Source organism: Epinephelus moara, chromosome 24 (assembly GCF_006386435.1).
Source record: "Epinephelus moara isolate mb chromosome 24, YSFRI_EMoa_1.0, whole genome shotgun sequence".
Taxonomy (NCBI): Eukaryota; Metazoa; Chordata; class Actinopteri; order Perciformes; family Serranidae; genus Epinephelus; species Epinephelus moara.
Window position 1 is genome coordinate 27,687,418 of NC_065529.1, and position 18,076 is coordinate 27,705,493.

An 18,076-nucleotide genomic window follows, 5' to 3' on the forward strand; every position below is an offset into this window, starting at 1 on the left:
TAACACAAACATAGGTTTGAAAAATGAAAGAGACACACAGAGACGTTTTGGCTTTATAGTATGTTTAGTATGTAATGAAACAAGTACGTGACTAACATTGTATGGTGTCAAGCAAAAATGAATTTATTATTTCTGTCTTCAAGTATGTACAGCTTCTGTGAGAGAGAACCGATCTGGCGAGGTCAGGAAATGGCGGGGAAAACAGGTGATACAGCAGGCAAAAGGAACCATATACCTAGCTTTCATTGCAAGCAATAAACAGATCAAATACAGGGAGTGAAGCGCAAAGAAAATAGCTGCATCAGAGATGTTCTCAAGAAAAACAAAAATAATCTATTTCTCATCATGGGAGAAATTCTGCCTTTAAGACTAACTAATGCAGTGCCCATTCAAAACGTTGGCTGTTCAGAACGGGCCGATTGCTTGGCCTTCGGTATTGCCGCTTGCAACTTTCTCTAAAACCGCTCATCCAAGCAACTTCACACGTGACACTGTGTCTTCTTTGGTGCTAAACAGTACACCTGCCATGATAACGCTGCGTCTCTTTAGTAATGCTAGATCATACTTGTCATTTGCTAACAGCTAGCTATTTGTGACCAGGCTATTTTCAGGAACAAAAGCATTACAAAGTTATGACTTAAGAAAGTTATGACACTGATTCTTAAAATGTTTGAGTTTGCTATAATGTAACACCGCCAGTCTCACTTTCTTTATCTGTTCTTAAATGTACTGTAGTGAGCAACAGAGAGCGAGTTTTACCCAGGCCAAATTTGCATTTCTGACAATAGCGAAAGCACAACCTGCCCTACTCTGCTTATGATTGGCTTATCCTTATGTTCTTACAATAATCCTAACCAATCCCACTCCTCTTGCCTTAACCTAATCAACCCAACAAATGAAGGCAACAAGTACTAGCCAGTCAGAGGGAGAGCATGGCAGGTCATACCTTAGCTATCAGCATGCCATTCAGCGGTGTAAGAACTAATACAGGTCCCCTCTCAATACCATGAATGTATAAAGAGAACGAGATACATTATTGGAGACAGGGCATCATTCATTCCTATGAAAGTTGCTCAGAGGCACATGAGGCCAAAGAAGGTCAATATTCTTGGTATGACATTACCCAAGTCTTGCGCATTGTAGGACCCATAGAGCAAGCACACTAGGGACTTACAGCGACCAAGCTCAGCCAAGAGGTTAACTTCCCGCCCTTCTCTAACTTGAATGGGGATAAAATTATTCAATCATGCACCTCCTCTAGACTTTCCCAATGTTATCAGACCAAATAGATCAAATTGTGATAGTGACATGAGTTATTTGCAGGGGTTGTGATGCTCAAAACAAATGTAACCACTGATTTACAGACGTCTCTTTCACAATATAAGTCTATGGGAAGAAGTCTTTCGGGCCCCGTGGCATCACCTGACGAACCCAGAAGTTGTAATTCCACATGTGGCCACTATGTAAAATTGTCTCAAAGCCTGGCGCTGTTCCTGAGGGCTTCTCAATACACTACACAGCTGGTGCTCCTTAAAGTCAAGGAAGGATCCTTAAATTGCTGAATGTTAACGACGCTACGTCATCAAATCCCACTGAAGGACTGTTCCAATGTCAAGGATCCTTCGAATTCTACCGAGGACCAAGTCCTTCCTTCAGAGAATTTTCAAGAATGCATGTGTGTATCCTTGAATTCTTTGCGCACAATATGCCAGAATTGAAGGGAGGGTCTCTTCAATGACGCACACCTGGGCACTTGCTAGCCTGTTCCGATGTGTGTTCACTGAATGCTAGTCACGATTCTTGCCTTGCCTCTGTAGGACCCAACTTGAAAGGACCTGCCCTACCAAGGAAGCATCCTTGACTTTGAGAAGCACCAAGTGTGTATGCACTACTAATAAATATGTCCCATAGATCTCAAGAGCTCAAACTTGGGTTCTCTGCAATAGACCTGCCAAGTGGGAAGTCGATCTGATGAGCAGTTATCGAGAAAATCAAAGGACAGACATAAAGACAGACAGAGGCTCCTTCTTTTTTAGTTAGATTATCATCACACTGGGCAAACATGTCAGTTTTTTTTAAAGCAGCACTCCCCAGTTTTCTACATTAGGTTCTGTTTACTCAACACAAGGGTGTGTAACATCTTCTGTAGCTCTGGAACAGCTTTCCAAAGTTTGATAAATAACCCTGATGATGTCAGAAATTCTATTAAGTTGCATCATGGGAAATGTAGGTTTCAGCATTTCTGGAACTTGACTCATACTCTGTCTGAATCATCACACCCAACGTACTTCTTGACTACATATATTTTTGCCCCTGCTCTTCTTTACCACAATACATCAGAACATTGATGCATTTAACAAACGTCACCTCAGAAGGATATTTGCTAATAAAAGTTATACAAGATAAGTATTGAAAGTGAAAGTGTTGTTTTGGAGGCCGCACTATTGAGAAAACTGATGGCATGATAGCGTAGTGCTTTACGGAAATCTTTGAATTAAGTCAGCCATAATACACACAATTAGCTGTATGAGCCAGATGATCCCGTGAGGCCAGCGCTGAATAAACATAATTTAGAAAACCTATGCATTGTACAAATAACATGTCAAACAGTTGTGGCTTCTCAATAATTTACATTCTTTGTGTGCCTCTAACATCATCGTATCATCAACATTTATCAAACAATTAACCACCCACACAGTAATCTCTTAAAAACCACAAAGGCAACAATATGTAAAGCTACAGACTGCATTAGTAGAGGTATGGTATGATTATGATTTTGACTCGTGTTGAGTCCTTCAGCCCTCCTTGTCGTAGGGCTTCAGTGCCAATTTCTCTTAACAACATCCTCCTGAAGCTCACCACATCAACCTGTGCACATTCAGAATATCAGTGTATTCATGCAGGCGGTGGTGCAGGTGGTAGAGCAATCCCACAAGAAAACGACTTCAGTGTACAAGATTCTGTTTTACAATCTGTGATATTTTATGAACTGCAACATGACCAGATTATAGTGTTTAATTATGTTTTTGTTGCTAAATTAAGCATGTGTCAATCCACATTTATTATTCAAATCACATAATTTACCTTTGAAGGTGAAAGCATATATAGAATATCTAGTGTCTGCTTTGAATCTAAATGCTTTTCTTCATAAAACTGAAACTGCAATTCAAGGCACTCTCGCAGGTGTTTTTCCCACCTGAAGATAAAATTCAAGTTCATTCAAATCTCTTAAGGATATTTCAAGCGCTTGTGCTGGAAGCATTTCATCGATGAAGAATGAAACCTATCCTTGGACTGAGAGAGCAGAGTAAAGCAACCGGTCCTAGTGACCAGGATGTCAAGTCTTCACAGTGACGGCATGACGGTGGCTAATAAGGTGTTGCAATAAGACACATATCTGCAGCACCGACCAATGGATTATCTAGTGTTAACTGTACAAACACGGGAGCTATGTACAGACTAACAAGAATTCATATATACACACGGCAGCTTATATATAGGGGTGATATGAGCAACACAAACATGAACTATTTATATAAACGTACAATGAATGAAGAGTACATTATGTACATTCAATGAGTGGTAAGGTGCTTTTATAAGCAATGACAAAAATCTGCTCCTTTAAGCTTGATTGGGCTAATTATACATCTTTTAATGTACTACTACCATTACACTGCACTCAAGGATTATGTACCGTAACATGGACATGAGGTATGTTGATGCAAATTAAACAAACAACATAAAACTGAGGACTGGAGACGAGTATGTACATATGATTAAATACATGCTGGTTAAATATATACAGAATATGCACATAAGATTGACTAGAACTATAATGTGATCTCTTTTTGGTAACGGAGTTGGAAGACACAATGCTACTCAGGTTAGAGAGTCCTGGCTTTGGGGTCGGACGGCTGATATGATGGGGCTAGAATGGGGCTGGGGGCGTCCTGGGCTGAGGGCACAGCAGGAAAGGCAAAGACTCCTGAAGGAAGGGGGAAGAGCAACCCAGGCCACTGGCTGACAGAGAGAGGAGAGGGCAAGGCCCTGAATGGAGCAGAAGAGTGGAGCTGATAACTGGGCCGGGGCCCCGTGGAGGGGCTGGTCATCACTGTTGACCCGGGGCTATCAGGCCATGACAGGGGACGATTGCAGGCCTCTGGACCTGGAACTGTCCATGATACCTAACAGTTAGATAATGAGCAGATGTTGAACTTCACAATAATGATTAACTGCATTTATACGACACAATCATGTGAGAAAACTGCTTCTCAATAATGAGTGACGCTGTTTGCATTTTGATATTTAAGTTAATAAACCAAGCAAGCAACCTACCTACTACCTACCTACCCAACCAACTAACTAACTGACGAACCAACTAATTACCAGCCTACTGACCAACCTACCCACCTACTTATGGCCTAACTAACTAACTAACTAACTAACTAACTACCTTCTTACCGAACAACCTGCCTGCCTGCCTAACTAACTAACTAAATACTGACCTACCTAACTACTCTACCTATCTACCAGCCCACTGAGCCTCCCTAACTACCTACTTACCTACCAGCCTACCTTCCTACCAACCAACCTACCAGCTTACCTGACTATGTACTAACCTGCCTGTCTATCTACCTAACAACCTACCCACTGTACTATCTACCTACCTGACTAACGAACAAACGAACAAATGAATGAACTAACTAAATACTGACCTACCTAACTACTCTACCTATCCACCAACCCACTGAGCCACCTATCAACCAACCAACCAACCAACCCACCAATCTACCTACCTACCTCCCTAACTACCTACTTACCTACCAGCCCACCAACCAACCTACCAGCTTACCTGCCTACCTACAAACCTGCCTGCCTGCCTGCCTACCTACCTACCTACCTACCTACCTAACTAACTATTGACCTACCTGACTAACCAACCAACGAATGAACAAACTAACTACCAACCCACCTGCCTATTTACCAATGAACCTGACTAACTAACTAACTAACTAACTAACTAACTGTCATGTGTGAATATCTGTAATCAGGGAGGGTGCAATGTTGGTGCCATGTAGGCATCTGTTAGTAATCTCACAGTTTGTTCTGTATGTATGAAGTAAAGTACAATCAGTAGATGGGAATGCAACCACTAGCAGAATAATATTTAACTGCACTGTATTTCTGCTGACTGCTGTCACCTGACAGGGTATATGCATCTTTAAGCATTTAAGTCACGTGTGTGGTCTTTTTTTAGTGTAATCTTGCCTAATTGTAGGAAAATCAAAAAGCTTTGTGAATGCATATTGTTCTCCATTTCAGGCCTAATTATCTTAACACTGTGGGTATATGCACGACTTCCACTGTACCTCATTTATGAATTAAATTCTAAGAACAAGATTTAATTCACATTATTTTTACTGACTGCAGGGCTGGTTGAACACAAACTGAAACACAACTACCATGACACTCACATCTGAAGCACTAGCCAGCCGTCCACGTGTTTGAGGCACGACCTGATTCCAAAGCTGCTGCCCGCTGATGCTCAGAGAGTTGGTGCGTGGCCTGTGGCTGACGATAAGAACCTCCTGGGCCCAGTCCTCCATCAGCCGCTGCAAGTCCTCAGGCAGGTTGTTTTCATTGGCACTCATGGATGAGCCAGTGTATGTGCCTGTCTTGTTGTTGCTGTTATTGGCCTGAGCTTGGGCCAGTCCCATCACCGGCTGATGAGAAGGAGGTGTGGCACCGGGAGGCTGCTGTTGTGGTTGATTGAAAGCCCCTGGCCCAGCTCCAGACCCTGAGGAGACACACATACCATGAGATCATATTATCAAGCTGATTAGATCAGGGGTGTCAAACACATTCCAGTGTATGGGCCACATACAGCCTGTTTTGTTCTCAAATGGGCCTGACCAGTAAAACCACTGCATAATAACAACACCTCAGTTTTTTTCCCTTTCTTTTAGTGTAAAGACATACAAGCACTCTCTAAAAATGTTCATCCAATTACAGATGATGAACAGTCTGAGATTTCTTAAGAAAAATAAGTGATATATCAACAACATGTCTCAGTTTTTTTTGTCAGTCTACTTCTTACCATCAATTATTTTAAGATAAAGGTCTAATACAGATTTGTTTTTAACTGAAGCTGCTGATTAACATTATTTTGCACAATGTTTCAGCAGTTTCTTTAAATATGACCACAATAAGTATCCATTGAGTTCGCTCACTTTGGTCTGAATCAGGGACTAATTTTGTTACAAAGTTGCATAACTGAGTTGGTTTGTGTTCTCACGGCAGCATTTACAGTTAAAACCAGATAAAATGCCTTTGCAAGAAAGCTGCTCTTGATTGGTCAGAATTTTATGTGGGAAAAATCCAGGAAGTAAACAAAACGTTGAAGAGGAGTACAGTTGTTAAGATTAATGCGACACTTTCTAATGTCACAATGGAGGGACAACTACGCAGGTTGATGTTAGCGCTGGTCATCGTGGACTATATTGCTGTCATTGTTCATTTTAGACAAACCATAGAGTTTGAAAACGAGGCGCGGCTCCAACTAGAAAACAATGATTTGATGCATTGGATGTGCTGAATGTACATATTAAGGCAGTACAGGGGGAGGTGCACATTAATAATCCTCCAGGACTGTAACATGCTCATGTTTAACCCAAACAATGCGTAATGTGACTGCAGTTGGTTCGGATCGCGGTCGGAACACGTTCTCACCACAAACAAACCGCAACAGAGATTGTCTGTAACAGGACCGAGACCACCTCTTCAAGAAGGTCTCAGTCCGTTGGAAAGCAATAGCTCACATGAAGTAGGCTACTCACTGTTCCTGAAACCTGTAATCTCTTAGACTGCATCAATATTAGGTGTGCAAAGTCATCCATTGGGCCAGATTAAGCCGTTTGGTGGCCAGTTCTGGCCCACAGGCCATATGTTTGACACCCCTAGATTAGACTGATATAAACTAACAAGTCTCTGAATTAGTTATAGGTGAGATAATTCTACGTACTGCTGCCACGCTCCTTCCCAAGACACAGGCGCTTCAGTGTTGTCCCTGTAAGACAAAAAAGACTTTATACAGATGTTCACTCCCATCAGTTGGTTATAATGTTCAGTAACAGGATGCAATGCAAAACAAAGCTGCTGAATACTGCCACAAAACAAAGGACCAAACTAACAAACAAAGCAATCAATCCCCTGAAACAAGACGGTCCATTTATTAGCAAAATCATGCAAGTGGTCCAGGTGAGAGCCATATCGAAGTGCAGTGTAGGAGTGTTAGAGAGACAGATAAGAAGGTTAGAAAGAAATGAGAAATTAGAAATGTTAGAGCAGATTGGGGTGCATGTGGCATGCAGAAGTCCATTGCCTAGTAATGCAAGTTACAAAAATGTGTACGTTATATGGTGAATAAATAACACAAGCATCAGTACTGTCGGAGACACTTGAAATGTGACATAATGCCAATTACTGTTAAAATGAACCTTGATTATCCAAACCTCAAGAATGAGTATACATTATTTTTGTATTAAAAAAAAAGTTTAATCAATCAAAATCTTCACTTTACTTTTAATTAAATTTTACTCTTAAGGGGTTTGAATAAGCAACGTATTTCTGTGCAGGCAAAACTACAAGATAAAGGCAAGTGATAAGGACGAGGCGAAGCGAAAGAAAACCCAGCGGTGTTGGAGAATATTTGGCAAAGACAGAAAAGAAAGATATCAGTGAGCTGGAAGTAGAGAAACAGATAATAATAATAATGGAAAACGAAAAAAATGAAGCTATGCGGGAAGAAAAGAGATACAAACAGATAGACAAAGACACAGGCCCACTGAGAAATCTAGCTCGAGGCTTGCTACTCGATTTATAGGTCACTCTCTCAGACGTTTGAGGGTAATTAGACCAGCCTGTAGAGGAGCATAATCAAAGAGGGAAGAAGACACCAGGGTAAGAAGAGCGCACAGTGAAATGCCTTGTTAACCAAAACACCACAGACATGTGTTTGTTATTAAGTCTCTGGTGAATCTACATGTTTACAGTTGAGTATTAGTGGAAAAACCATTGTGTGATGATTTTCTGTTGTGTTGCTGGTGGTCACTTTGTCCGGGTGGAGCGTGTGTGCTGGTGCCGTCTCCGTGTAATCCAGCATAAATATTATCAGAAGACAAAGAGCCCTTGAGGGAACAGGGCTGCTGAGTCTGCACAGGCTCTGTGGTTGAGCTGGGAAGGTGGCTGGTGCACGAGCGTGCCCTGCCGTGAGTGGGGAAAGGCCCTTTGGCTGGAGAGCCGTTTAAACTCACTGTGGGCTCACCTGTACCTGCAGCAGTACCTGGACACACAACAGCATCGGATCAGATCAATATTTAAACCATGATACTGGAAATTCTAGAAAGACACTCACTGGATTTGCTGGAGTCACTTGTTTTGGTTGTGACATTTCTAAACTGTTGAACCAGAGGGCTGAGGAGTTTGCCAGGCTTCAGTCTGTGCTTGCCGGACCTCTTCCTACGGCCGGCATGTGGTGCAACATGTGAGAGACCCAGGCCAGAAGGAGGGGCTTTGCCAAGCCGGCGATACAGAAGCTCCACCTCCCCCCGCTGATGGGCCTGCAGCTCAGAGATCTCCCTCAAATGTCTGAGGGGATGGAGGTAAAGAAATTACTGGTCACTTACCAGCTAAATGACTAAATTAATGTGAAGACACTTTATAAGGCCAAGAGCAAACCACTTGCTATACTTACTTCTCCCTCAGTCTCTGTAGCTCCTTCTTCATGTCCGAGTCCTCCATCTCTGAGTCATTATCACTGCTGGCATAGGCCGAGCCATGCACACCTCCATGCCTGCTTGGTGAGTCAGAGCTCTGCACGCTGCTGCTGCGCCCTGAACGACGGAGGAAGGCCACTGCCCTCTTCATGAGGTCACTTCCTCTGCGCTCGGAGCGAGTATGTTGAGACGGGGTGGCAGGAGTCAGCTTCGCAGGACTGCTCTCAGCACCCGAGTCTGAGGAGAGGAAACGAGCGTGGACAGTGACATCCACAGAGACAGAGTTTGACGTATTGGCACGAGGCAGAGAGCCTCGCTTGGCCATGGACGGAGGGGTGTCCAGGTAGAAATCAGGCGGGGCGGAGTAGCGGCTGCAACGTGTCCTCTGTGTAATGTCATCTTCGGTGCTAACCACAGAGAAACGACCAATTGTGGTGGAGGCAGTCATGGTCTCAGCCTGGACGTGGTCCTCACTGTATCCTGTAGGGTGTGCTGGTGAGGCAGCGCTGCTCCAGCTCCTCTGCTTCACATCTCGTCTGTTGGCCACTTCAGGAGGGACAGAGATTATCTGCCAAAAGCAAAAATCATCACAACATCATGCAATGCCTCTGTAACAGCAAATGCAGTTGAATAATAGGAAAGACAATTCTACTTTCCCCTTAAATGTGAGGCAATCTCCCTCTCGTACCTTAAATCTGCCTCTTGTTCCAGAGCAGGAAGCAGAGTTAGGAACGTGCCTTCTTGACAGGGATGCTGCAAACATGTACACAACAATGAACACAGTGACACTGCAGTAGTCAACAAACATAAACCATGAATTTAGATAGAAGTGAATGATGCCAATTTTGATAGATTGATTAGTGTCTGCTGCACGTACCACACACAGCTGAGTCACTCAGTGTGCTCAAACTGTCCATTCTCTCTGGAATTTGAGGCTGACAGAAGTGACATGATGAGACATGAACAAAACAGAGCTATTAGAAAACTACAATACAAAACCATTTATCACTTTATCATTATACAAACTGTTAATATAGAGATGATATTTAGATGATGCTTTTAAGATGCAGCTAAAGACCCATTTTAATTCTCTGGCTTTAACTGTGTTAAAATTGTTGCTGTTTTTTTTTACTTTTATCTGATTCCCTGGGTTTAAACATGTTTTATTCTAATCTTGTTTTACTCATTAATGCATCTGTATGTGTAAACATGTCTATCTTTGTGAAGCACGTTAATGCAAAGTCCGTTTTCCACACAGGTGCGGGAGGGCAGAGAGGTGTGCCCACTCCACCTTCTTCTTTCCATGTATGCTCGTGGAAGAGCAGAGAGGTCCCAGAACCGCCAAATATCAAAATATAAATGGAAATAAATGGTTTTCTTTGACTAAAGTGGTCCTGACTGAAATATTCCTCATGAAATTTGGCTGACAGTATAGTTAATTAAATATGGACTGTTTCTGGCATTTATCAAACAACATATTTAAAACCAGAGCATTTACTGGCTGTGTGTGAAAAAAATGTGTGAAAACTTTATACTCACACATTTTAGAGGAATATTGAGGAGCATATTAGTTGTCAAGATATGTTCATTCTGCAGCTTCTAATTTGATTGACAGGCCTTTAGTACTTAAACTAAAATCTGAATTATTAACATTTTCTAATGCAGTAAAAGGTTTGTTTGCACCTGTAATGTCCGTAAAAACAAAAATAAAGCATGCCCATTTTTTCATCTAAATTAATTAAAATATACATAATCCACAAAATTTTATTCCATACACAAATATGAACAAATCAATCAAACTACAAGGTCCATTTAGTTGTTGTTCTGTAGCTCTCAATCATATCACACAATCTTTTAGAAGCTGAATGATGAAGTGAAATTATTTTGCCAACTGATGTTTTAAAGGTCAAGAGCTCAATTTTTAAGCCAACAACTCTAATTTAAACTGTATGTGACTGTACTGCACCTGTAATTTATTTAAGTGATTTATATAGTTTAAGAAGTTCTGATTATTGTACGTACCAGCTGTTCCCCTGCCCTGTAGCGTCCCTCCCCCATGGGCCCTGGAGTGCTGTTTCCTGACCCTCCTGTGGCGCTGTCTGGACCAGGAGGAGACTGGATGTACTCGGTGCCGGAGCCTGGCGTCTCCGCAGCACTGCCTGATGGATACATGGGAGCATATTCCTGGTAGAGCAAGTTCCTCAGTTTCTCATCCAGTGTTTTTATGGTGCTGTCCACAAAGCCCCCGCGGCCCAGCCGTCCCTCAGTGTCTGACTCACCGGGCCCTGCGCCATGCTGGGACGGCGCTGGGCTCTGGGGTAGTGAGGACACTTTGGTCCCGCCCACACTGGAAAAAGGCTGGTGCAGCACCACAGGCTGCTGTGGGTGCTCGCTGCGTGCTGACGAGGTGTAGGAGACAGACAGAGGCTCTTTGGCTGAGCCTGGTTCCTGGAGAGGAAGAGGAGTAAGAGGAGACCCACTCTGTAAGCCGCTCACATCCAGAGACAGGGGCATGACCAGAGGGCAGCAGGGCACCTCGTCAGCCACAGACACCGGGCATGTCACGTCTGGCATCTGCTGAGCTGAATCAATCGGGGAGATGGAGCCCAACGGGGATCCCCGTGACTCATCCACTGGGAAAGATGTATGCGGGGATGATGGGGGCAAAGTCTGAGCTCTGGCTGGCTGGGCCTGATGAACACTGGGCTGCACCGAGCCGCCCGCAGGCTCCACTGATGTCACTGACTGAAGGGTTGGGGGAGCAGACACAGGCGGAGACAGAGTAGCTAAGAGGAGAGGGTCTGTGTTGGACATTATTGGGGGGCTACAGAATCCATACACATCATAGGTGAAGCCTCCACTTCCACCGGACATTGTGGAGGACGACCCCTCTTCTGCAGGAGGAACAAAAATGAAGATGAGAGAATTCTTTTTAAAATATCAAAATATACCAACTTTTATTTTTATTTTTTATCATTACACATGAGCTGTAGGATGTCTTTTACTCAGCTGCCACAAGGTAGCGCTCTTTTACCACGCAACTGTCAAATTTTGTGCTGAAACTGCTCTGTAGAAACAAAGTCACCTCTGGATGTAGACGGCCTTGCAGTCCCAGTGTCAGCAGGCTGAGTAGTGGCTGAGCTCCCAGGAGACTGTGTTGCTGTGCCATCAGATGGCGTCTCCTGACTGGATGTGGGCGTCTCCTCTACAGGGCAGATTATGAACCATCTCTTTCCTGTGTGAAGAACTGCAACCCGAGAGTTCAGACAATTACTACCCATTTTCCAACAAGTGAATACGACATACGCAAAAAGGAGGCATACATGATGTTGATGGATACATTTTTTTCTAAAAGATAATTGTTTTACCATTTTGCTGATAGACAGGCTGAGATGCTCCAGGCTGCTGACTCTGCAGAGCGATAATAAAATGTGAGCAAAGTCTCTGTCAATGTCTAAATCTATCAATCAATCAATTTCATTTCAAGGTCGAGTGCTGAGGATTTAGAGGCCTCTATTCTATCTATTCTCTCTCATCTATCCTACTTCTTTTATGACACTAAATCCTGCACATTAGTCCTTCAAAGTGGAGAATCTCATGATGGTCCTAAATAATTTACAATAGAATAAAACACACAGCAGACAAATAGAAAAATATAAATTAAAACAACCATATTGGAAACATCAGTGTTAAAAAGGATGTTTAAATAACGAAACAGTACAAATTAAAATAAAACAACCATTGTAAAAACATCAATTTTAAAATGGATGTTTGCATATAATGAATAATAAAATTTAAATAGAACAACCACATTAAAATGTCAATGTTAAGGGAAATGTTTAAATATAATTAATAATACAAATTTATAGAAATCAACCACATTAAAAATTAACGTGTAAAAGGTGATGTTTAAATATAATAAATAATAAAAGATTAAAATAAAACAACCATTTTAAAAACATCAACATTAAAGGGGATCTTTGAATATAATTATTAATAAAAAATAATAGAAATCAACCACATTAAAAACATAAATGTTAAAGAGGATGTTTGAAAATAATTAATAATAAAAAAAATCAAATAAAACAACCATATTAAAAACATAAATTCTAAAGGGTATGATTGAATATAATAAATAATAAAAAATTAAATAAAACAACCATATTAAAAACATCAATGTTAAAGTGAATGTTAAAATAGAATAAATAAATAATAAGAATTAAAACAGCCAAAGAACAAACATCCACAGGTCTAAAAGGGTGATAAACCTGTCTAAATTCTGAACCCTAAAGTAAGCTCTCTGAGGTCAACTGATTTTTTGTTGGTTGAAGCAATGACAAGAAGACCAGAATTAAGAGAGCAAAGAGGCCGTGTCAGTGAAAATGGTCGAAGTAGCTCAGATATATAAGGAGGTTCAGGTCAATGTAAGGCTTTAAAAGAATTGCCCTAAAGCACAATCTATATATAACCATCTGTAATGTATATGAACAGACTATATTCAAATCTACCCCTCTCTTACCTCTCCAACCAGTCCTTCGGAAATCTGGCCTTGTTCAGGACTGCAACTCAAGGCAGTGGCCCGTTCACCCTCCATGTCTTCGTTCAGCATGTCTTCAGCTTTGTCCACAATGTCCTTCAGCTGGTCAATGAAGATCTCCTTCTCTAGCAGAAGGATAAACCCATTCTCTACCTGCAGGCACACAGTTTTAAAGATGTTAACAGTGTCAAATATAACCAATAAATGACACAGAACTGCAAACTGTAAAAGGTTCAGCTGACCATGTAAGTGGCAATCTCCTCCGGAGCATCTCCATCCAGATCAAATTTAAATGTCACCATTTTGTGGTTGTGAGTCTCCAGCTGGCATTCGACCATTTTATCACCAGTGTTGCAAACCTGAGCGGGCACAAGTTACACTTTACAATCAGACACACTGACACTTTATGCGAGTATGTAACTCCAAATCGTCATAAATTGCACCATGACTCACATTGAGCATGCTCAGTTTGGGTTTGCTGGTCTTTTCTTGTCGGGAGCGTGTGCGAGCAGACTTGCGGTGGTGTTTCCTGGGTTTTCCGTCCCCCTTGCCTCCACTAGCCAAGCTGTCATAGCCGTCACTTGTTTCCTTACCAGACGCCACATCAGAGTTGAGACTAAAAAGGAAAAGTTGAAAATATTTTTTCACCTCTTGGTTGGTGACATATTTTCAACAAACAAAATTATAACAGAATCTGTAAAGAGCTGAAAGACAGTGAAAAACTTGACACACACCTGTCATAGGTGTAACTGCGTAAAGATACAGGTTTGTCTTGAAGCACATCCTGAAGACAGAAAAATGAGCAGTTGCAAAACAGTAGAAGTTGGCAGAGGTTTTATTTCATACAGAAGGGATCATTGCAAGAATATGAAGCACAACCAGTAATGCCAGTGTGTGCTTTTTGCTTTTGACCATAAAGGGTTATTATCCCCACCAGGCATAAGCCTGTGTTTGTGAGTATGTGTATCTGTGTGTATGCTGTTAATACCGCAAACTACTGGACCAATCACCCTCATATTTAGTGTGCACATGTATGCACACATATGTGCACACATTGTGTATGCTCCAGGACCTGCGGGGCTTCATAATTGACTCTTCACTAAGTCTCGCCCCCAGACGCAGACTGGCCAATCATAACGTAGCATTGGGCCGGCTCAGACCAGGGTCTGACAACAACACAGCTGTGCTCCATTGACTCTAATGCAATTGTTTCAGCTTTCCTTCATTTTCAGGCTGGTTTTGTGGATTTGGAGCTAAATGTTGTGTCTGGGGCACGTCGTGTATTAATGATACTCGTTACCTGGAGAGGTTGGAAAAAGATATACGTTTCTTCCCTGTTCCAAAACCAAAATCAAACCCTGAAAAGTGTAGGGTTAGCTAGCTAGCTACTGAAGATATAGCCTACTGAATGTATACACATGCTGCTTTTGCTTTTTAGTGACTATAACACTGAATAAAGACCGACCCTGCTGTACAGGAAACAGTGAAGGGAAGCAGGGAAAGTTTGCTGATATTCAACCAGCTGTGTGTCATCACAGTGTGTGCAGATGAATGTTGTTTGACTTCCCCCAGAGATCCCTGCCTGTCCAGAGGCGGAGGTCCGAGTGCTGGCAGCGGCAAGGGGGCGAAGCCAAACTCCATTCATCTGCACACACTGTGATGCCACACAGCTGGTTCAATATCAGCAAAGTCTCCCTTTATATTCATTGTCTTCTGTGTCGATCAACAGTGATGTGGTGGTTCACTTTTACACTGTGATCTGTAGCCTATAGTTCAGCTTTAGCTTCTAACTATCTTTGTCTTTTTAACCTGTTGTTGCTGCTGAGTAGGGTTGCAAAATTCCGGGAATTTTCAAAAATGGAAACTTTCCATGGGAATTTATGGTAATTAATGGGAATTTATGGGAATAAACGGGAATAAACTGGGAATTTTCAAAATTGATGGTTGGCTCTTCATAGGGAACTTAAATAATAAGTAATAATAATATAATATAGTTGAGGAAAGTTATATTTATATTTTAGCATAATCTTGACTAAAACAAACAGATGCCATTCAAATACACTTGAATATCCATGCCATTCCTCAACCACATGCACAGAGCACACTGCTTACTGCATGGCTATTGAGACCACACCCCCTACTGGCACTGTGCATGCCTCCATCACATGTACAGAAGATTTCTAGAAGACTGGACCACACTTTTGAGCCTGAAGCACAAAGACTATTGAAGGCACACATTTGAGCCTGTGGACTAAACAAAGTGAAGTAAATTTTGATGATATTATGGGGAAATATATTTATTAAATGTTTAAATTGCAACTATAACATACAAATGTATTCATCTAGTAGCTAGCAATCTGGTAAGTTAGATGCTAAATAAGCCATAGCTAGCATAACATAAGGCAGATGCTAGCTACCACATGTGGCTGTTTTTTTCTGCCTCCTGCAATATGTTATGTATATGATGGAGGCATGCACCGTGCCAGTAGGGGGTGTGGTCTCAATAGCCATGCAGTAAGCAGTGTGCTCTGTGCATGTGGTTGAGGAATGGCATGGATATTCAAGTGTATTTGAATGGCATCTGTTTGTTTTAGTTAAGATTATGCTAAAACATAACTTTCCTCAACTATATTTAAGTACCCTATGAAGAGCCAACCATCAATTTTGAAAATTCCCAGTTTATTCCCATAAATTCCCATTAATTCCCATAATTCCCATTATTCCCATGGAAAGTTTCCAATATGGAATATTTCCAAAATTCCCAAGCTTAACTTCCCATGGAAATTTACCGGAAACTTTCCGGAAATTTACCGGAAATTTTCCGCCCCTTTGCAACCCTACTGCTGAGTCACTTTGACATCCTGGATATATCCTTCAAACACAGACTGTAGACCCCTCTGTCTGCTTCTCTCTGGAATCACTCTTTCATTCATTCAATTATGATAATATTTCTTCAGGGAGTGCAGCTAGTTACAGTGTGGGCTCCATGCTTACTGCAACAGCTTGTCGGACCATCACAAAGGGGCGGGGCTTAGCAAAAGGTCAATTGTTGAGAAAGCTGTTATATTGACTGTTGTATACCTCATTGACTGTTAAATCCTCACTCCTCTTAACAGACTGGTAGGGGCTGCAAATATTCAAGAAATTGGCTCAGCTAATATCAACAAGCCTCACCATCTGGTGCAGACCACATTTTAGCCTTTGTCGCGGCTCAAAAACTGACATCCATAAAAAGGTTTAGAGTCTAATTTTGAACTGAAGCATCTACAGATGCCATACCCAATATGTTATGATCCACTAATGTTAGGTATGATATGGGACGAATTAGTCACTGGTTAGTTATCGTCACCGCCATCTTGATTGTAAGGGAGCCAATTTAACTGGCTGCACCTGGAACCAGGTTTTATTTCAGTCACTGTGTGCGGTCCCGATTTTGTTGATTTGGTCATTTTTCCTTGATATTTGTGCTTCCAACCCTATGTAAGTCAGCAGGCTATGTAGTTAAATGGTTTCTTTTCTGTCTGTTTTCATTGTTTATTGTTGTTATTTGCTACTTTGCTGTGCTGAAGCCGACAGACAAAGTTAATACTGTTAAAGCCCAGTTCTGAATGATGTGGATCAAAGATTTGTGGCTGGGTTTCAGTTACTAAAAATACATTCCTCCCTTGTAATTATACTGTATCTATATTTCACATGCAGGGACTGTTGGCAGGAAAACTCGACCTGCTCTGCAATGCACAGCATATGGTGTGTATTTTTTTTGGCTCTGGGATGCTTCTGACACGCGCTGCGGTGCGTTTGCTGAAATTACAAGAATTAAGTGGTGGCAATCAGCTCAGGCGTCAGTCCAGCGGAGATCGGCACTCTACAGACTGCACTTTCCTAGTTTTACATCTGAATGCAGAGGCTAGTTTAACGGTGGTATGGAGGTATTAGACTGATGTGAATCTAATTTGAAAGGCAGCCTGTGGTCATGCTTTCTGAGTAATAGTTAGACATCACTGATGCAGGGACAGTTTTCACCCAGTAAATGTAAAGTAGTAAGAGTATGCATATGCATATGGATCAATACTGCAATCAAAAATGTGCAAACTTTGGCTGTATCCCTACCTCTCCACAGGGCTCTTGTTGAAGGGTGCTGGATGCAGATGTCGACTCAAGGTTTTGCTGAGTTGTAGCCAGGCTGGCACACTCAGACACTGAGACTGCTGTCTGGATGCCAGCAGGCTGCAGAACTGGAGCTGGGACTGAAGCTGCGACAGGAGCTGGGGCTGGCAACGTGACAGGGATTGGGGCAGAGCCTAAACCTGGGACTGAGAGTTTGGGTTTACCAGTTGCAGAGGATGTATCTGAGCTAGTCGATGAGCCTTTTGGTGATTCAAAAGCAAGACCCGATGCAGAGACTGGTGCTTGGACTGGGACTGAGGATATGGCTTGCACTGCTGTTGGAACTTGTATTGGGGCTGAAGTTGGGGCGCTAACAGAGGTCGAAGCTGGAGTTTGTGCTGAGGCTTGAGTTTCAGCTTGGGCTGTAGCAGAGATTGAGGCTGGGTCTGATACTGGGGCTGGGACCAAAGCTGGGACTGTTGGAGCTACAGTTAAGTCTCGGCTAGCTGCAGAAGTTTCTGCATCGACTCCGCTTCCCCAGAGAGGAGTAGGCAAGACTGGGTGGGCCGGAGCCAAAAGGGGAAAATCTCCCAGATTACCTTGTGGTGCAATCATCTGTACCTGGAAAAAAAGCACATTTAGGGAATTATTCATCACT

The 18,076-nt window shown here is 42.2% G+C and overlaps 1 protein-coding gene across 4 annotated transcripts in view; it reads right to left on the reverse strand.

Annotated features, from left to right (window-relative positions):
• Positions 1-55: 55 nt before the first annotated feature.
• Positions 56-18,076, reverse strand: part of wnk2 (WNK lysine deficient protein kinase 2) — a 40,457-nt gene continuing 22,436 nt past the window's right edge. For 3 of the 4 annotated variants that reach the window (XM_050038697.1, XM_050038698.1, XM_050038694.1), the window contains 17 exons: positions 17,422-18,039; positions 14,046-14,095; positions 13,765-13,927; positions 13,554-13,670; positions 13,294-13,464; positions 12,143-12,185; positions 11,860-12,021; positions 10,797-11,668; positions 9,652-9,709; positions 9,463-9,527; positions 8,753-9,342; positions 8,414-8,646; positions 8,111-8,341; positions 7,821-7,919; positions 7,022-7,066; positions 5,475-5,797; positions 56-4,184 (listed from right to left, as the gene is read on the reverse strand). In XM_050038697.1, coding sequence (XP_049894654.1) covers positions 3,885-4,184; positions 5,475-5,797; positions 7,022-7,066; positions 7,821-7,919; positions 8,111-8,341; positions 8,414-8,646; positions 8,753-9,342; positions 9,463-9,527; positions 9,652-9,709; positions 10,797-11,668; positions 11,860-12,021; positions 12,143-12,185; positions 13,294-13,464; positions 13,554-13,670; positions 13,765-13,927; positions 14,046-14,095; positions 17,422-18,039 — 4,140 coding nt within the window. In that variant the 3' untranslated portion in view covers positions 56-3,884. The remainder of the gene's footprint in view (positions 4,185-5,474; positions 5,798-7,021; positions 7,067-7,820; positions 7,920-8,110; positions 8,342-8,413; positions 8,647-8,752; positions 9,343-9,462; positions 9,528-9,651; positions 9,710-10,796; positions 11,669-11,859; positions 12,022-12,142; positions 12,186-13,293; positions 13,465-13,553; positions 13,671-13,764; positions 13,928-14,045; positions 14,096-17,421; positions 18,040-18,076) is intronic. The other variant, XM_050038696.1, reaches the window with a different exon arrangement.